Genomic DNA, 19,810 nt, shown 5'->3' on the forward strand with positions numbered 1-19,810 from the left:
TGATTCCTGTCCATGGTAAAGCTCTAAATATGGGTCCTTTCAGCTAGAGTTCTCTGGTGATAATCCTCAACAATCCAACACTTAAGATCTCTAACAACTTGGATTCTGTAAGCAACTGGTAACACTACACTCTCAAGTGACCTCCTTTGTCACTGCTTTGTGAACTTGATACAGTGGCTTTGCTAGACCTCTCCCCTGGTTTCAGAGTTCAAAAAGTGTTTACAAATACTAGTCAGTTCAAAGCAGTCCTGAGACCAGGACATGACAATTGGTGGAATGTAATATAAGCCTGTGAAAATGAAAATTCTGAAGTTAGCCTTCATCTCATGATTCATTGTGCCCTTACTCAATAAAAACTATATATATTGACACTCCAATAAATGGCTTTTCAATGCCAAATTACAAAAACTGAAAACTTCACAAAATAATGTATTTAAAAGGATCATCTTTCAATCAACTTTCAAGTTCAACTTTCAATTTTATCATATATCAATAAATATCTGTATCAAGACAGACTTAAACACGAAGGCGCGCTATATAAGGAAGTCTTCCCTGGGAAGACCTAGGCTCATTTGTCACTCACCGTTGACGTGCGCGGGTCAAATTTAAAATGGCAGCCGATTTGAACACTCGAAAGGTAAGGTATACGAGAATTGCTGTGCCTTTCCTGTCTTTACTTGCCCTAGAATTGAAATATCTTTATCTAACACCAAGTAGTACTTCAAAGATTAGAATTTTATTAGACGAAAGTTTAATCGAGGAGCTGAACGGTTGGCTTACCGTGAACAACGGGGAGATCGTTCGAGTAGAGAAACCACGAAAGAAAAAATCAACGCCAGGGTAAGTTGGCTCTTTAACGAATCGTATTTACAACAACATTACAAACTGATACTATTCCACTATTCGCAATGTATATGCCAATGTAATGTCAAGTCCGATCCGAGGGGATATTGTATAATACTGTCAGATCGTGATACATAAATATTCAATGTGCTGTTTCCAATGATCGGGAACTCGCAAAACGGATAAATATTTCAAGGCCATATTTTGGGTCATACTTTTTAATCTAAATTGTATGCCCTTTTCTGCTAGCTACAAAATCTTATGGGCTTTTTAGTTTGCCGAAACATATTTTTACCCGCCATTTGCAACGTTCTCGAACGATGTCCTTACAGCGCTTTACCAGTTCAAAACAGGTTATGTTCTCATGCATCATTCTAATTTTGCTTTCTTTGACAGTTTCCGAAGACAAGGAAGCCACGGAAAATGCAGCGGCAACATGTGTCGAGCTGCAGCACGAGCTCGTTAGTCAAGAGATCGACAATAGATGTTTTTATACAATTCTAAACCGCCACGGTTTATAGCGCGATCTTATTTACATAGCCAGGAAGGAAGTATTGGGATCATGTTACGTGGAAGATGTTTGAAAGGTCATGCCAGTCTGTGTTGTGGAAGATCTTCGGAAACGGTGGCCAAATCCTGATGGAGTGCCCTACTGTGCTCACCGTCGTTCATAAAATCAGCATTACAATACTCCATCAGCACTTCCCTCCAAAATAGTATACATTTCTTTGTATAGTGACAATAAGGTACAATAGAAGCTATATTGTTTCACAATACACTGTATGCCCTAATTCTGAACTCCACTATGCAATATCTTGAGGGATTGATCAGCATTTTCCATGTTCTTCTTCCACTGCTGGTACCTTAGGTTGTGATCCTACTAGGAGAAAAAAAAGGAATTGGGTTGTAGTTTATTTCCTCTCAATAAAGATTATACACAGATGCTATTTATAATAATTGTCATTGAGTCGCAAAGATTTCTGAGCATATGAATCCAAAATGATGTCATCATTCAAGAGAATTAAATGAGCATCATCAACTGAAAAAAGGAGTCATTTCAACAGAAAATGGAAAAGCAACTGAAATAATACTTTGCCTTGAACCATCCTTGATCATCAATAAACTTATTCCAAGACCAAAGCTACATCATCTCTGAAAAGGAAAGTAAACAAGTAGTAGCTTTATATCGTGACACTTTAAGAGCTTCTGCAAACAACCTAGAAGCTGCCAAATGCACACTAGGCAAGGCATATGGCAAAGCCTACAAGCATCGTCACTATTTTATACATGTAAATACAAGCACTGTCTTGAATAAAATAGATGCAAATGTGAAAGAGACACTAATTTCAAATGAATTCAGTCTTGATAATAAGTTGTGATTGATCATGACCATAGATAGATTACAACAATAACAACTTTATCAGTGAGGAAAACAATGTCAATGTGTTGTAAATTGTAAAGTGCACTCAATGCATGACATGACACGAGTGGATGATTTAGTACTTTTTTTGATCAACAAACATCAAAAGTCTTGTTTATGTTTGATGCCTTTAGATTATTAGATAACATGCTGGTAACAGATTAAATAAATTATTACAAAACTGAAGAGCACCACACAGTCATTGACATATGAACTTTTATGAATACTTACCATGCCAGGTGTCAAAGGAATTCTTGATGCCTCTTTGCCCAAACCAATTTTTCAATGATCTGACACAGTCATGGGCCACCTCTGTTAAGTTGTATGCTAAAAGCAGGGGTATGTTTGATATGTTCTGTTTTTTAGTAAGACAGGAATCCCACATCATAACAGCCGAAATGGAGAAACAGAGCTATCGATTTATTAAAAATGCTGCAGTGAGGGGGGGGGGGGCAAAAATCACTAAGACAACTGATAAGATGATAGAAGTGGAAACAGGCTTTCAGAAAAGTGAGGCACAAGTTATCAAATTCATGGGGCTTAGCATTCGGTTGGAATTGCTTACCTCATAGAAATAGCTGTCACTGTAGAATGCAGTCATGTCTGGCATCTGTTATTATACTCTGAAAGAGTAATTAGAATAAAAAGTGAATGGAAGGAAACTGAGCATTGAAGGTAACTTGAATGATGGTACAAAATGACCTAGCACTGCATAAGGTGTTATTTCAAATTTTGCCCACTGCAAATAACTTCAACAACACTGAACATACACAACGAACAAGTAGCTGGTTGCATGTCAACTTACATCCTCACTTGCAATATAGCCTTGCATAGCTTTAACTTCTACCCTTGCACCAGCCATTGTCCTGTTGCACAATTCCTGAACTACAGACCTATATCCAAATCCCTGGTCTTTATATACTGCCAAACAAAATGATACAGCCCAATAAGCTGCAAGGTACAGTAAAAGCTAGATTTAAATCATGATATATATCTTGTTAACCAAGTGCGAGGGCCATACTGGGAAAATATCGGCCCGAGGTCTTGACAGTATGGACCGAGTGCAGGGAGGTCCGTACAAAAAAAGAGCGAGGGCCGATATTCTCCTAGTACAGTCCCAAGCAAGCTTGGTTAATAAGAGATTTATCATACGACTGAAGAAAGCTTTTTCACAAGTGCAGGATCATTTAGGACAATGCCCGGTCCAATACTTAGAGAATATTGGACCGGCAATAGAGCATTTTGATTGGTTGATTTTAGATACTGGCCCTCTGGCTGCCTGAGTCTTGTAATAAAGTTTATTACAGACTTCACAACACTGCTGTTAAAACACAGGGAGGATCACATCCTAGAAATAGTAAAGATAGTGTACAACAGTGTATACGTTAAAAACCACATACTTGTGTCTATTGTTTTGTCCATCACACAGCCAATGCCAGTGGCCTCAGTAAAACCATGATACTGAGTTTCAGTAAGTCCAGTACATGTGAATGCAGGAACCATTCTGCAAATATATATTTTCTTAGTATCACTCACCTGAGCATACAGATTTATTACAAGAAACAAAACATGGGAGAACAGAATGGAAAGCCATAATTTACATAATCGAAGAGGATATATTTGTACATGTAAACTCATCATATATATATGTGACAAACTTTCCTGGGATATTTTTCTTCGATAATGCTTACCTGCAAAGTAGGTCATGTACATATTATACTCATCTAACATTGGCGTAGTACTTTGCAGGGTGTCCCAAAACTCCAAAACTGAGCCAAGTAACTGAGTCATTACACACAGGGAACTTCAATCTTACAAACGTGCCCTTGACTTGAAAAAGTAGCTGAAGCCTATTTGTAATCTTCGCCACAAAATTCACAAAATGGATTTTCGGCCATTCGAGCACATCAGTCTTGGTGATGGATGAAGAGCTACTATCCACAGCTGATGAACAAATCATTTCAAAATACGAGAGAAGTCTTTCCATTAAATCAGTATTTTGCGTCTGTCTTCCTATACCAAGAGCCGATTTAGCGTTGCTTATCCTCTGTTTGATAGCTTCCAAACGACTTTGCTGATCCTTTTTTACTTCAATTGTCAGACTGAAAATGGGTTTCGTTCCGCTGGATCTCGCCGTTCATTTGCACGTTTGTTGATTTTTGTACGTTTCTTTTTATCTGGAGGGGGAAAGCTGTCCATTTTCCGAGTCGAATCGTAGAATAACCTCAACAAAAGGTCTCACACTAAGAGAAATTCTCTCAGACAACTCCGATCTTACGAAGCGAAGTGACGATTATTTCGTTCGCGTTACTGCTCGATCGGGCCTGGAATATATCGCATATTGGCGCATAAATTCACTGGAACACTGCTTGCCACGGTACCAGTTGAAATGAAGACTCGCAATAGACAAAGATAGCCCCACGGATAGCCTGTTGGGTAGGGGTCAGGCTCAAAATGGCGGGCGATTTGAATTTGACAGTAACAACGCAAGTTTTTTACACGAAACGAGGAAATATTGAACTCCAAACAAAACTACTCACAGAAAAATAACTCTACTGATATTTTGCGACCGTTTCTGGGTATGTTTTATTGCTTTTGACAAGTATAACAAATACTAAGTGTTCGTTGCGGTTCTCCTCATAGTCCGCCATCTTTATTTTTTGGGGTGAATTCAAAATTAGGGGGAGGAGCTAATGCCCTTTTATAGCGCGCCTTCGTGTTTAAGCTTCTTTTTAAAAGTAGCAATATGTACAAAAGATTTTAAAGAAGCGTCTAAAGAGTTCCAAATCTTAGTTGTTCTGTATAAGAATGTCTCAATTTTTTAGATTTTCTGTCATTGGCGTACGTGTTTGCGAGATCAGTCTTTGAGAAAGATGAAGGAAAATGGGTTGATAGTCTGATGTTTGGTTCACTGCGCAGGATATTTAATCGGTTTGTAGGTTGTTCTTTTTCGGTCGTTTGTGATGTTTACGTCGTTATACCCCTAGACAGATGTCAACAACTACCCGCCCCATACAAACGACTCATTCACGAAAAAGGAAGCCCAGAGGCTATAGAAATATAGGATAAAAATAAAAAAAATGTACATTAATGTAAATGCAAGTTCATAAAGAAATATATAAAAATCACAGAAATACCATTAAAAAGGTATAGAATGTCCATTTAGTAAATATTCATTCGATTCCTCAATTTTTGTTTAAACCTATTGATATCTGGACTATCAGCGCAATAGATTACATCACTTGGACTAGATCAAATCTCACCTAAAGATCTTTAACTGGCACAGGGATTCTCTAACTATGATGCTGATGCAACTGAGCTACTCGAGTTTTTAGGGTGGAAAAATCTTGCACGCCAGCAGGAAATCCATAAAGCCACCATGATGTTTAGATGTCTGCACGGGCTAGCTCCAAGGTATCTATATTCAAAGTTTATGTGGCGTGACTCTGCTTATGACCTCAGGGACTCTGAAAATAAGCTTAATGTTCCACTACCGCGCACTAATTATTACAGAAAAAGCTTTCGCTACAATGGCGCCACATTATGGAACAGTTTACCACGCGATATAAGGAACACAGAGTCTCTGGGGTTATTTAAACGTAAGATCAATGACATTTTTAAAGTCTAACGCACGGCATTCGCGGAAAACAGCGTTAGTGTTATAGTATGTAGTTTTAATTTTAAATATCTTAGCGTATGTGATATGTATTTTTATAGGCTGATGAATTGATCGTGTCTAAATAAAGATTACAATACAATACAATACAATTATCCAAGGCTTCTTTAAGGTCTTTTAAAAGGGCAAGGATTGTTGTAAGTTCCCCTAGCAGTGGAAAGAATCTTGAGTTGTACCTATCTTTAAAAAGGGAATAGACTGGATCCTAACAATTTTCGACCAATATCTTTGCCTAGTGCTCCAGGGAAAATACCCGAGAGGGTAGTACGCAAGTCTTTAGATGATCATATTATTTCTGTGAAAGTGAAGTGTGATGATCCGGGTGAGTGTAGTCCTGAGAAGGACTGTTGGTGGTGGTGGTGACTGACATTTCGACAACCTGTGCGGAAGTCATCATCAGAGTCAAGTGAATAGTTGTTGTCAGTAGAATATTCTTAGTCCAGTTCCTGTAAAATGATTGGTCAGTTTTGCCGTGATGTTATTGGCTGTAAGACTGAAGTGGCGTAAGTTGGTCATGATTGGTCTGTCTGGATCTGTCGGTAAAGTTAAGTTGTTCTGTTTGGTTCGTTTGTAATGTTAATGACGTGAATGAGTCGTTTGTATGAAGCCAGTAGTAGTTGACACCTGTTTAGGGGAGTCTGTTCTAAGTTAGTAAAACAGCTTTTCAGAGTCTGTCGTTGAAAGTAGTTATTGCTGTAGGTTAGGCATTGCGAGAGTCCCAGTCAATATTGTGGTTTGTATGTCGATGATGTTCAGGAATGTGATTGACATCACCTTTCCTCGTGGCCTGTCTGTGTTCGGTGAGTCTTGTTGCGAGGTTTCTGCCAGTCTCTCTGACGTAAGAGGCTTGGCAGTCGGAGCAATTGATCTTATAAATCGCTCCTTGCCTGTTCCTGGGTTCATCCTTTTCTTTAATGTAGGTTAGTAACTGACGTAGTGTGGTGATGGATTTATGTGTAATGCGGATATTGATGGGTTGTAAGAGGTGCGAGATGTTCTCAGACATGCCTTTTCTGTACGGTATGGTTGCTGTAGCAGTAGAAGTTGTGCTGTCATTTGTTTTGGTAGTAGTAGTTGGTCGGTGAGTGTTGCGTTGGATGAAGTCGTCGTTGTTGTTGTTCTTTGAGAAAACACGGAAGAGGTATTTGTTGTTGTCGGACGAGCTGTCTGTCGTGTTGCATACTAGTTGCGTGCATCTTGTTAGAGGTCTGATAATTGTGGCTTTGTGTGATTTAGGGTTGAAGGATGACTCATCTAGTAATGTGTCGGTGTATGTCAGTTTCCTGTTAACTGTCGTCTTTAGAGGGTTGTCGTCGCAGCTTACCAGACCGTGTAGAAAAGGAACTTTGCCATTTTCTTGGATTTCTCTGGTAAACTGTCTGTCAGTGTTTTGTATGTTAAGGTGGTGGTGGAATGCGTCAAATTCATTGTGTCGTACGGCGGTGAATGTGTTGTCAATGTAGCGTGACCAAAGTGGTATCATTTGTGGGCAGGTCGAAAGGGCCCTTCGACTTAACCACTAATGATACCACTTTGGTTACACTACATTGACAACACTTTCACTGCTGTACGACACAACGAAATTGACGCATTCCACCACCCCCTTAACATACAAAACACTGACATACACAGTTTACTAGAGAAGTCGAAGAAAATGGGAAATTTTTCTAGACTGTTTGGTAAGCTGTGACAAGAACTCACTACGAACGACAGCTTACCGGAAACCAACACACACCGACAGATTACTTGACAAGTCATCCTGCAACCCTACATCACACAAAGCCACAAATATCAGAGCTCTAACAAGATGCGCACAAGTAGTATGCAACACGGCAGACAGCAAAATCCAACAAGAAAAAATACCTTTACCTTGTTTTTTCAAAGAACAACTACAACACCCACTTCTTCCGACTAAACACTCACCGACCTACTACTACTACCAAAACAAACTACACCGCAACTCCTACTACTACAGCAACCATACCGTACTTAAAAAGCATGTCTGAGAACATCTAGTGCCTCTTACAACCCTTCAATATCCACGTCGCCCACAAATCCATTACCACACTATGTCAGTTACTAACCAATGTTAAAGACAAGGACGAACTGAGGAACGGACAGGGAGCAATTTACAAGATCAGTTGCTCCGACTGTCAAGCCTCCTACATTAGAGAGAGTGGTAGAAACCTCCTAAAAGACTGACAGAACACAGGCAGACCACGAGTAAAGGTGATGTCAACAACCACACTGCTGAACATCATCGACTTATGAACCACAATATTGACTGGGACTCACAATGTCTAACCTACAGCACAATCTACTTTCAACAACTGACTCCGGAAAGCTGGCTTACTAACTGATGACAGACTCCCCTAAACAGGTGTCAACTACTACCGGCTCCATACAAACGACTCATTCACGACATTAATATTACAAACGAACCAAACAGAAAGACCTAACTTTACCGACAGATCGAAACAGACCAATCACGACGGACTTACGCCACTTGAGTCTTACAGCCAATAACATCTCGGCAAAACTGACCAATCATTTTACAAGAACTGGACTAAGAACATTCTACTGACAACAACTATTCACTTGACTCTGATGATGAGTTCCACACAGGTTGTCGGAATGTCAGTCACCACCACTGACAACTGTTCTTCTCAGGACTACACTCACCTGGATGATCACACTACAGTTTCACATGCTATCCCTGGGTTTAAACCATTTACTGTATATTATTTCTAATGGTATCTTAACTCATTGAAAGTTAGGTTGTAGGAAAGGATACTCTACTGAAAGCCTTCTCCATCTAACTGAGTCCTGCAGGAGAGGTTTGGATACAGGTCACAAGGTTGGAGTCTTATTCATTGATTTTTGCATAGCTTTTCATTGCGTGGACCACATAATTCTTGCAGAAAAACTTAAAGCAGTCGGTGTATCAGGTGATATGTGGAGCTGGATCAATGATTATCTCACCAACTGTACGCAAAGGACTCGGGTTAACAATGTTAGATCAGACCTAAAACTTGTTAGAGTTGGAGTTCCTCAAGGATCTTTGCTAGGCCCTAGACTGTTTGCTACTTATGTCAATGGACTACTGGATCACATGACCAGTGGAGACTTACATATGTATGCAGAGCATACTAAAATTTATATTATGGGGAATTCTGTTGACAATATTGTCATAATTTTAGAAGAAGTCTTAGACCAGGTTAATTCCTGGAGTCTTAAGAACAGACTGGTTCTCCACGAAGGTAAATCCGAAGCGATGATTTTGAGCACTAAGTCCTTATAGGTCCTATGAAACCTCTGAAGTGAGGTGATGTATCCCCCCCCCTGTGTGCCTCCGACTTACAACTGATGACGAATTATTTTGGTCTCAACATATCAAATTAACTCGTCCTTCATTTCACACGAAAGTTAAAATGCTGAGACATATAAGTTTTCTAGCCAAATCTATTTTAGAAACTATTTACTTTAAGACAGTAATCCCAAGTGTCTTCCATGGAATTGTGATATGGGGGTTTGGCACTAAGCTTAAAGAACTAGAAATGATACATATTGGAGCTGCTAGACTGATAGATAAGTTACCAAAATGTGTGAAGGGTGATGATATATTAGCAAGTATGTATTTTCTCTTGAGTATTTTTAGGCGTGTATTGATTTTTGTTGAACAAAGATCCACTTTTCCAGAATGAGAAGAAGGCTGGGTGCTACACATAGTTCTTTAATTAATAATAATACATAAACCTCATAATCATAAATAACATCTCTGATCAAGATTTACAATAATAGGATATGTGGCAAGGTAACCATAATATTAAAATACGCAAGATTGAACGCAATCCAGAGAACACTAAACAATGGTAATCTGCAAATTTTGTTTCAAACAGCTCATCACTTTGAGCATTATTTTTCTAATTATTTGGGGAAGGCCACTTAATGCAGGACTTACCTTACATATAAATTCATGCAAGTTTGAAGTGCTTGCATCAAGAGGAATGTCACCTATAGTTGGCAGTTGGTTAAGAGCTATTTCAATGCAGCCAGTGGTAATGTATGAATATATAGCTTTTGGCATGCAGGGAAAAGCTGGGCCATTTTGGAGTAAGGAATGACCTATCATCATTCCTGCAATTGCATAATTTGTGCCTCCATGGAATGTTTTCTTTGGAACACGGTGGCACTCATCTCCCTCAAATAAGCGTTTGTTCATCTCTTGTAACACTTCACAGAAGAATTCTACCCGCAAGGCACCAGCATCAATGCCTTCCTCTCCATCAAATCCAATTGATAGTCTTTGCTTTAATTTGTATGGTTCTCCCATTGCCTGCTTGTAAAATGTCAGGGCTCGTTTCCAAATGGCAGATCGGTCAACTTCTAGATAGATTGGTCTTTGGTCATCTATATGCGTGGTTGAAAAATTCTTCAGAATCTGAGATAATGGAGCTTCTCCTTTAACAGATGCAACATCTAAAGGAGTGGACCATCCTGTTGATTCAAAATACAATGGTATCCTTATTTTAAACAATATTTTTTCTTTTCCCTTTCATTTCATCACCTCCCAAATTCCTTTCTACTTTATATTTTGTTATCACATGAAATTAAAGTCTCTCCTTCCAAACAGATAGAGTAAAGTGTATATATGACCGAGAGCTCAAAGCAAATTGCAAAAATTCCCAGAGTCTCAACATATGAATCAGTTATTTCCATAAATGGTGTTTTTTTATGCAACAAGCACTTTAAACTAAGTAACTGCATTAAAACAGTTGTAAAATAATATATTTAGTTATTATCTGTATTATGGCTATTTTAGTTTTGATATTACACACTATTCAACAGATATATAGTAATGTTGAAACAAATTAAGATTCTCATAATTTTTGCAATTGGCTGTATAATTACCAATCTTGTGAATATTTCTGAGCCACTTGGTTTGATGTTTGTACTTGTGGGACTGAATGCAGGTGTCATTTCCATAAATATAAGCAGCACAGTATTAAATTTCAACCTGCACATTGGAATCAATTGTACACTGTCTGCAAAGCAAAAGTCAGATATATAATCATAATGTTAATAACCTTTTTCCTCTTGATTTGAGAGGATAGTGTCAATTGCTTCGTCTATTGAGGATGATGTTTGTGCTGCAGCAAGCAGTGTAGACTCGAAAGCATTGGGAAAAACTTCTTTTAGCCTGTTAAAAATACCCCCATGGTTGGTATTAACTCCTAATCCACATGCCTGAGATGCGTCAGAAGGGCTAAGCCCACCACTTGATTCTTTCTCTGATTGCTGCTGGTGAAATGGTTGCAGGTGGGGTGGTTAATGGTCTCTATAGAAGTAGTCTTGTATAGAATTTGCAACAGATCCACATGGCTGTTGGTCATCAGATGTAAAGGTTTCAGGCTCTTCAAGCTCTTGCAGGGCTCTGATGTATATGGGGGCTGTGCCAGAAATGTGTTTTATCACTTTGGCAGTAATCTTCAGCCCAGTCTGCAGTCTAATCGGCATGATGTTTACTCCTACAGCCCTTACAAATTCGAAACTTGAGAAGAGTTGGGAATAAGTAGATAATACATGATTAAGAAGACATAATGATGAAAATAAACAACCATGATAATAATAATAAAGTATATAAACTTGATAATCTTTCCACAAAAAATATTTAATTACAATAAAGGTATACAAGAAACTACATAAAAAATACTAAAATATATAAGAAAACTTCAATATTAACATTCAAATTCTATGAAGTTTATATAAAAAGCTATTAAAATTGACTACTTAAACTTCGGTAAAAAAAATTCTTTAATGTTTTTAGACTAATAAGAAGTTAAAACTTACCCAATATTGTGACCAATTCCATCCTTAAGCAGAGAACTAAATAACTTCGCTAATTCGTTGTGAAGTGTAACGTCATCCCAGGCCCTACAAATTGGGCTAGCACCAATATACATTATATTAAACAACAACAAACATATGAAACATATGTGTGAACTGCGGTTATGAGACGTATATGAGAACGATCCTTCGCAGTAAAGCACTATTTGAGCAATAGTGAAAATCAGACCTGAAAAAAATTTCAGGCCTGTACGGGATTCGAACCACTGACCTCTGCGATACTAGTGCAGCGCTCTACCAATTGAGCTAACAAGCCGACTGGGAGCAGGCCATCAAATTAATTCGATATAAACCCGTAGATGATAAATCAAACAACAACAAACATATGAAACATATGTGTGAACTGCGGTTATGAGACGTATATGAGAACGATCCTTCGCAGTAAAGCACTATTTGAGCAATAGTGAAAATCAGACCTGAAAAAAATTTCAGGCCTGTACGGGATTCGAACCACTGACCTCTGCGATACTAGTGCAGCGCTCTACCAATTGAGCTAACAAGCCGACTGGGAGCAGGCCATCAAATTAATTCGATATAAACCCGTAGATGATAAATCAAACAACAACAAACATATGAAACATATGTGTGAACTGCGGTTATGAGACGTATATGAGAACGATCCTTCGCAGTAAAGCACTATTTGAGCAATAGTGAAAATCAGACCTGAAAAAAATTTCAGGCCTGTACGGGATTCGAACCACTGACCTCTGCGATAGTAGTGCAGCGCTCTACCAATTGAGCTAACAAGCCGACTGATTTTCACGTCTGATTTTCACTATTGCTCAAATAGTGCTTTACTGCGAAGGATCGTTCTCATATACGTCTCATAACCGCAGTTCACACATATGTTTCATATGTTTGTTGTTGTTTGATTTATCATCTACGGGTTTATATCGAATTAATTTGATGGCCTGCTCCCAGTCGGCTTGTTAGCTCAATTGGTAGAGCGCTGCACTAGTATCGCAGAGGTCAGTGGTTCGAATCCCGTACAGGCCTGAAATTTTTTTCAGGTCTGATTTTCACTATTGCTCAAATAGTGCTTTACTGCGAAGGATCGTTCTCATATACATACATTATATTGTTAATGCAAAATATCTTGGTTTTCCCTCTGGGGACTTTAGTCCAAGAAGGACCAGGCAGAAGGCACACGTCTTTGTAGAAGAATGATTCGGCTTGTGGGGAAGCTGTTGGTGTACGTTGTGGCCGACTGAATGGATGGAATCGTCCACGACGTCTTGGACGGATGGCGTTAGATGGATTAGATATCGCATAACTCCGAGAGATTAGCCGCTAGTTGTTGGCTACTGCTTGAGCCGCCAATAGGGCCACGATGGATGGCAAATGCTCGATTGACCTCATCCGCCACAGTGCTGGTACTACTAGTGGAAGTAGATGTGGATGTTCCAGGGGCTGGTTGTTGTTGTGAATTTGTACTGCCGACGACATTCAGGTTTGCTACAACTCTCCTAACAATTTCTTGTATATCCTGACTCGTTATTGTATGGAAAAATACAATTTACGGCACAGTCAGTCAAACGATGGCAAACGACACACTATTTTCCTGCCTTCAACAGATAGCCGGCTCATAATAATAACTGGTCAGCGATCTCTTACTCTGGACTCGAATATTTTTTTTTCCTCGACTCTTTATTTTTTTTTTTCGACTCATATTTTTCATATAATAGACACATAATTAGTTTTTCTCGACTTATATAGTAACACTGACTTGGACTCATATTTTTAAGACTTCATTACATTTTTGTTTTTTTTTTTACTTTGATATCAGTACATTCTCTAGAATGGATGTTGTTTTTTAGTTTTTCGACTGGCTTTTCGGTGTCATGTATTTTTGTCCGCAACGGAACGCCATAAAAGCGGGGTGGCTCTGTTGTTTATAATAATAGACAGATAATATAGTAGGTCCACGTCGGCTGTAAAGTTAAAATTTGTTTTTAAATAATAACAAAAATTATAAAGATTCCCATTAATCTGAAAGAATAACACTCTTGGGAGGTTTGCCATGTCATCTTCTGCAAAAGTACTAACTTTGTTAGTGGTGCTGAGGTAGTCAAAAGTCATAACAGGAGATTAGAAAGACTGTCTCTTCTCTGACAACGCGGTAAAAATGATAGGAATAACAACTTCTAACTAATGAATTCTGCAACTACAAAGATCTGACAGAAACGTATAAAATCGAAAGTAGAGTCTTGAGAAAGTTCTTATAAACTGGTGGCATCATTGAATGTACACCCCTGTAAGCTCTGCACTTACATCAAAAGCTGAGAATAATTTGAGTCATTATCTATATTGATTTTGTACCGGTAATATTATGGACGTCATATCTACTGACTTAGACTTGTATTTGATCTTACTCTGGTATTGTTCAATCAAAAATTAAACGAGACTTACCTTAAGTCGATGTTTGATTGGGACCTTGCCGAGTCATCAGTAGCACAAGAAGTCACGTGAGAAAGCACCAGCCGCTCAAGTGGTCAGTCTTTAAAGCCTTGAGTGTGCTAATCAGGTGAATAGTAGCACAAGAAGTGTGGGCGGGTATAAATACCTCTACACGGTATGGGCGTGACTTCTTGTGCTACTGATGACACGGCAGAATCCCAATCAAACATCGACTTAAGGTAAGTCTCGTTTAATTTTTGATTCTGCCTTGTCATCATACGCACTACGAAGTCACGTGAGATTTCAAAGCAACTGATAGCACACGCTATAATCAGGAGAAGCTCTTTAATACCAATTTAACTTAGGCTGAGTACCCTGTTAGTAAACGAGGAACCTTCAATCTCCCTATCATAAAACCGAGCGAAAGTGACTGCTGAACTCCACCCAGCAGTTTGCATTATCTCAGCAAGGGAGGCATTGTTGACCTTAGCCTTGGAGGCTGCAGCTGAGCGGGTACTATGAGGCTTGTAAACATTAATACTTATGCCAGCTTTCAACATCATTTGCTGGATCCAGCCTCTTATTGTGTCTCTGCTGGCTCTCTTATGTGGTTTCTGATGAGTTATGAGCAAATGAGATTCACTGCCACGTAGTGACTTAGTCTTATCAAGGTATACTGAACAAGCATTGACTACACAAAGGTTGCGGTCATGTGGGTACGTATATAACTTAACAACTAATTCAGAGGTTGATCTGCCAGGTTTGCTTTGTTTTAAATTACTATCAAGCAGAAACGTATAAGCAGTCTCCTCTTGTACCATGTTCAGAGTGTCTAAAAGGTGCAATGACTGCCCTCTCTGGGCTGTGGTTAAAGCAACTAACATCAAGAGTTTCAATGTCAAGTCCTTAAGAGAGAGTTCTTGGGAGTTGCCCATAGTGCCAATGTACTGGAGTACCAAGTTGACATCCCAAGTTTTGCTATAACGAGGAAGAGGGGGCCTACTTTGGAAGACGCCCTTCATGAACCTCTTGACATCAGGGTGCCCACCAAAGGTATGGTGAACTGAGTCAGGGCTGTCTAAAATAGCAGACAGGGCACATCTTGCAGAGTTTATACTGCTGTAGCTCAATCCTTCCTCATAAAAGGTTGTCAAAAATTCCACAGCCAAACCTATAGTAGGGCAAATAGGATCTGCTTGCCTTTTAGTGCAGATGAAAAGCCATTTCCTGATGTGGGCATCATACTGTTTCTAGGATGACTGGCGCCAGGATTGCAAGACAATGTTGGTTGCTCTTTCAGAAAAGCCTCTGTTTTTGTAGAGTCTCCGCATAAATGACATGCTGACAGTGTTGCCCTGGGTGTGATGATCAGTGGAGGAGCCACAAGTAGTCGCATCAGTTTGGGATACCAGCTTTGGCATGTCCAGAAGGGCACCACCAGTATTCCCTCTGCTTTGTTTGCTTGAATTTTTTCCAGACATTTTCCAATCAGACTAAATGGAGGGAAAGCATAAAAGAAGAAAGTTTTCCAGTTTGCAGAGAATGCATCAACAAACACTGCATCTGGATCAGGCCTCCAGGAGGCATAGACTGTACATTGTTTATTTAAGCGAGATGCAAACAAATCAATGCTTGGCTGACCAAGTCGCTTTGTTATTGACTGGTATATTTTTGACTCTAACTTCCATTCAGTATGGTCATTAAAGTGCCTAGATTCTCTATCTGCCTCAGTGTTTTCACATCCTGGCAGATGTGAGGCACTTAACCAGATGTTATGTTCAACACAATAATCCCATATGTGTTTTGTGACTGAGTTGCAGTCGGGGGACTTTGAGCCACCCATATTGTTGATATAACAAACTGCGGTAGTATTATCACATTGAACCAGAATGTGCAAATTAGCACACTCTCCACATAAAGCCTTTAACGTTAAGAGTACAGCCAATAATTCTAGATAGTTAATGTGATGGGGTGATTCTTGTTGGTTCCACCTCCCCCCTGTTCTCTGGTCTCCCCTCACACCTCCCCAGCCATGGGTAGAGGCATCAGTTTGAATGAGGAGTTCTGGTTCACCATGAGAAATAAGTTTGTTTGAGGTGTCGACATTAGTTATCCACCAATTGAGTTCTGCCCTAGAACTGGGGGAGAGGGTCGTTGAAGACCCAAAGTTGCCTTTGTTTTCTCTCAAGGCATTAGATTTATCTCTTTCAAGACTGCGATAGTGTAAAGGGCCAAGTTCTACCCCTGGCAAACTTGACACCAGTAGCCCAATGACCTCTGCCACTTGTTGGACTGTGCAGTTCTCTTTGTTAACTAGGTTGAGACAGGCATTTTTCAGTTTCTCCTTTCGGCTGTCAGTAAGCTGCACAGTCATTGTGATTGAGTTAAGTACAAATCCCAGGCATGTCAAGACCTGAGATGGTACAAGCACTGATTTTTCTTCGTGAATAGGAAACCCAAGTTTCCTGAGCAACATAACAGTTTCTAGTACATTTTCATAACATTCCCCGTATGAGGCTCCTTGAAGGTAGCAATCATCTATGTACGAGGAAGACAAAGAACCTTTTTGCCTGAGTACATTAAACACTGGTTTTAACAGTTTAGTAAAGATTCTAGGGGCGGATGCCAACCCATTTGGTAGGCAGGTATATTAATACAATTTGTCCTGCCACACGAATTTCAAGTATTTTTGATGTTCTATGGCAATTGGCACTGTATAGTACATCTCTTATATCAACAGATGCCATAAAACATCCTTGGGTCATTAGATCTGTCACTGTCTTGAGTGAGTCCATTTTGAAGTGTCGGTAAACAATGATCTGGGTTAACTCCTTTAAATTTAGGATCATCCTGTAGTCCACTCCATTCTTTTTGAGTCTAAGGAAATTGAGAGAGAGGAGACTCCACAATTACACCTTTATTAAGGAGTTTAACAATCTATAATAGCAGATTCGGTATCATTATATCATATCGGTATCATGACCTTATAACCCAATTCCTGTACTGGGGATACATCATCTACGAACTCTAAATGACAGTGCTCAACCCAATCTAAGACTTCTGGGTCGTCAGTTATATCTCTCCATGCTGGGACAAATTGTTGCAATCTACCAGCTCGAAAATAACTTGTGCTATAGCTTACCTCATTTAAGGGGTTTACTGGCCCTATTTGTTTGGCCTCCTCCCCTCGTCCTTTGTGTTGTAAGGGGGGCCTGGCCTTTTCCAGTTTAAATATTTATTGATCTGAGTGCCTGGACCACGCGAGGAGTACTTGTAGCCAAATCCTTTGGACTTTGCGTGTTTGTAACATCTGTAGCCATTACTTTTGTGGCCTTCCACTTTGGGGTTAAGCTTTTTGCTGACCTTGGTCGCTTCCGCGAGATCTTTCAGTTGTTTAGACAAATCGGCATCATTGCCAAACAAGAAGTCTGTGAATGGGACCGAGCTGGAGCACAAATGCTTGTAGTCTTCATTTAGCTCGGGCTTGATGTTCTCCCGGCGCCGCATGTTTAACTCGAAATTAGCGGCACCTATCAGAGCAATGGCATCAGTGGCCGCTCTTATTAAATCAGGGGCATCCAAAGCATCTTTGGGAATTTTATCCCGTGCCTGCACAAGTTTCTCAGCCATAGAAACTACAGGAATGAGCCCTTTGACAAGGTTGGATTGCACTCGTTGCAACTTGATATCAGCAGACCTCGTGTCTGGTTTAAGTTTATCCCAAATGAGATGGTTGACCTTCGTGCTGGTGAGACATTCACAGTTTTCTGGCGTATTATAGCGATTCTGTGTCGCCGTCAAAACTTCGTCCGTAAGCTTTTCTCTCATTAAGCCATGGACAATTTTGGCGATTTGCTCATTTATAGCAGGAGCCTTCTTTTGTTCAAGTTTGAGATCGTTCGCAATGCCTGACAGTAGGTCAATTTCCCCATCAGGAACATCACGCTGAGATTCAGAGCTCTGATTTATCAGAGTGTTAATGTTCTGCTCAGTTGTTTGAGAACTTGTAGGCTTTTTAGCCCCACTATTTGACACTGCGGACCCAGATTGCTGGTTTTTGTCCGACTGCTGTGTGGATCGTTGGTCCATGTAGGCGGCTATTTCTAGCTGTTCTTTAGTTTCAGCATTTTCCTCTAAAGAACCTTCCTCGATTGCGAGGTGGTCAATGGTGTCCTTCATCTGACCGAGGGATTCAGTCATGGTAAACTTCAGTGAAGTGATGGAAGAAACTAGTAGCTCGCTCATGGAACTGATGGCCGTAACGATGGCCGACTCGCTGTTGCTTGGCGCAGCGCCATTTTCAGCAAGTTGAGATTCTGTCATTTTCAGCTCTATTGACTATTTTTTGCTTCCAGTTTGGTACGTAGACACCTTCTAATGTACCTCGCGGCTAAATTGAGAAAATTTCTCGAATTAACTGTTCTTACACAGCGCCTGTTTTTAGCTGACCGACTCGAGCAAAGGCGGGAAGTGCACTGACCACTTAAGCGGCTTGTGCTTTCTCACGTGACTTCGTAGTGCGTATGATGACGAGGCAGAAGCACTATATTGGTCATTCCTGTCAGATTTTATATTAAACATGTGGACATCTCTAGTTTGTTGGTTAGGTTGTTTCTAGCTTAGTGCACTAGACTATTTTATCAGGAGAAGGGATACTTGATCCAAGTAACTTTTTCCATTCATGGGAAATTTCTTGATAGTGTGGCATGTTTCTATCTTGTGGTAGAGTGCTGGTGATATGTCCAGCTGGAAGAGAGACACTGTTAACAGATTTGCAGTAGAATGGATATTCCCTCCTGGTTGAATGGGCCTTATGGAAGAAGATTTAATGCCACTAACAGCATATAATAACCTTATGCTTGTGAGCAACAACAGCTCTTTAGGAGCCACCAAACTTGCAAAAACAATGATCAAAGTGGCTGGCTGCGAGCACAAGTGGTTTCCTGAAACACGGTTTTCAACATACGAGTGTGAAGCACACTGGAAATGTAATCATTATATGTAGGATGCTCTTCAGTCATACCAAGCACCTGTAACATGAAGTCAAAGTTGTCGAAAATCAAATTTTCTCCATCGTCCACAATCACAATGACAGACAGTTCTGAGTGGCCTTTATTCATTGGAGGAGAACTGATGACAGATGGTGCTTTAATTGGTGCTTGATGTTTTCTGAAGGTGTGTTGTATCGTTCTGTACAGTCTTCTTAATAGAGGCAGCAGAGGCTTCTCAAAATTAATGTAGTACCTTATAATAATAGTAGGAATACCATGTTGTGGCTCCGAGGGAATCCAGTTGAGAAAGAGAGGCACAGAAATCTAGTCTGATTATCAGCATAATAGCTAGGAGACCTTATAATAACTTGATTTGAAAGGGAAATGACTCATTAATGTGTAATGATCTTGGTCAGCATATACCTACAGTATGTGTGTGTAAAGGATTTATGTAGTTAAAAAAAACAATAATTTATATGGCGAGATGTTGGATACATTATTCATCAATATCGGAATAATAATAATAATAATAATAACAACAATGATAATTTGAGGCGTAAGTAGTCTAGTAGTCAG

At 39.7% G+C, this 19,810-nt stretch overlaps 4 protein-coding genes, 1 long non-coding RNA gene and 1 other non-coding gene across 13 annotated transcripts; 1 reads left to right on the plus strand and 5 right to left on the minus strand.

The window, feature by feature from the left end:
• LOC148727155 (uncharacterized) lies at positions 1-2,449 on the plus strand. 2 transcript variants are annotated; one of them, XR_015990004.1, is made up of 3 exons: positions 1-637; positions 728-840; positions 1,240-1,800. It is a non-coding gene; the product is annotated as an uncharacterized LOC148727155 (long non-coding RNA). The 2 variants fall into 2 exon arrangements; XR_015990003.1 differs by having other exon boundaries at positions 611-840; positions 1,240-2,449.
• Positions 718-4,992, minus strand: LOC148727156 (uncharacterized). 7 transcript variants are annotated; one of them, XM_088728574.1, is made up of 6 exons: positions 3,955-4,992; positions 3,664-3,767; positions 3,069-3,184; positions 2,829-2,886; positions 2,495-2,590; positions 718-1,995 (listed from the first exon to the last, which is right to left on the minus strand). In XM_088728574.1, the coding sequence occupies exons 2-4, from the start codon at positions 3,764-3,766 to the stop codon at positions 2,845-2,847; spliced, it is 261 nt and encodes an 86-aa protein (XP_088584700.1). In that variant the 5' UTR covers position 3,767; positions 3,955-4,992; the 3' UTR covers positions 718-1,995; positions 2,495-2,590; positions 2,829-2,844. The 7 variants fall into 7 exon arrangements, with proteins under 7 accessions (XP_088584700.1, XP_088584699.1, XP_088584694.1 ...); XM_088728573.1 differs by having other exon boundaries at positions 3,069-3,214; XM_088728568.1 differs by having other exon boundaries at positions 718-1,720; positions 1,940-1,995; positions 3,069-3,214; positions 3,664-4,992.
• A 7,531-nt stretch (positions 4,993-12,523) lies between these two features.
• On the minus strand, positions 12,524-12,596 carry Trnas-acu (transfer RNA serine (anticodon ACU)). Its single transcript has one exon. It is a non-coding gene; the product is annotated as a tRNA-Ser (tRNA).
• Positions 12,597-14,293: 1,697 nt separating this feature from the next.
• Positions 14,294-15,482, minus strand: LOC148727158 (uncharacterized). Its single transcript, XM_088728671.1, has one exon. The coding sequence runs from the start codon at positions 15,263-15,265 to the stop codon at positions 14,600-14,602; it is 666 nt and encodes a 221-aa protein (XP_088584797.1). The 5' UTR covers positions 15,266-15,482; the 3' UTR covers positions 14,294-14,599.
• LOC148727159 (uncharacterized) lies at positions 15,415-16,617 on the minus strand. Its single transcript, XM_088726443.1, has one exon. The coding sequence runs from the start codon at positions 16,615-16,617 to the stop codon at positions 15,415-15,417; it is 1,203 nt and encodes a 400-aa protein (XP_088582569.1).
• A 791-nt stretch (positions 16,618-17,408) lies between these two features.
• LOC148727160 (uncharacterized) lies at positions 17,409-18,897 on the minus strand. Its single transcript, XM_088728670.1, has one exon. The coding sequence runs from the start codon at positions 18,564-18,566 to the stop codon at positions 17,409-17,411; it is 1,158 nt and encodes a 385-aa protein (XP_088584796.1). The 5' UTR covers positions 18,567-18,897.
• Positions 18,898-19,810: the final 913 nt, after the last annotated feature.

This window comes from Stylophora pistillata, chromosome 7 (genome assembly GCF_964205215.1).
Source record: "Stylophora pistillata chromosome 7, jaStyPist1.2, whole genome shotgun sequence".
Taxonomy (NCBI): domain Eukaryota; kingdom Metazoa; phylum Cnidaria; class Anthozoa; order Scleractinia; family Pocilloporidae; genus Stylophora; species Stylophora pistillata.

What these genes read in the sequence shown, in the direction of transcription:
- LOC148727160 (XM_088728670.1), bottom strand. Translation starts at nt 18,566, where the DNA reads ATGACAGAATCTCAACTTGCTGAAAATGGCGCTGCGCCAAGCAACAGC.
- LOC148727156 (XM_088728568.1), bottom strand. Translation starts at nt 4,054, where the DNA reads ATGACTCAGTTACTTGGCTCAGTTTTGGAGTTTTGGGACACCCTGCAA. An exon ending in GGACAAAACAATAGACACAA is followed by an intron (nt 3,215 to 3,663) that starts GTATGTGGTTTT and finishes TGTACCTTGCAG; the next exon opens with CTTATTGGGCTGTATCATTT. An exon ending in GCTATATTGCAAGTGAGGAT is followed by an intron (nt 2,887 to 3,068) that starts GTAAGTTGACAT and finishes TTACTCTTTCAG; the next exon opens with AGTATAATAACAGATGCCAG.
- LOC148727158 (XM_088728671.1), bottom strand. Translation starts at nt 15,265, where the DNA reads ATGAAGGGCGTCTTCCAAAGTAGGCCCCCTCTTCCTCGTTATAGCAAA.
- LOC148727159 (XM_088726443.1), bottom strand. Translation starts at nt 16,617, where the DNA reads ATGACTGTGCAGCTTACTGACAGCCGAAAGGAGAAACTGAAAAATGCC.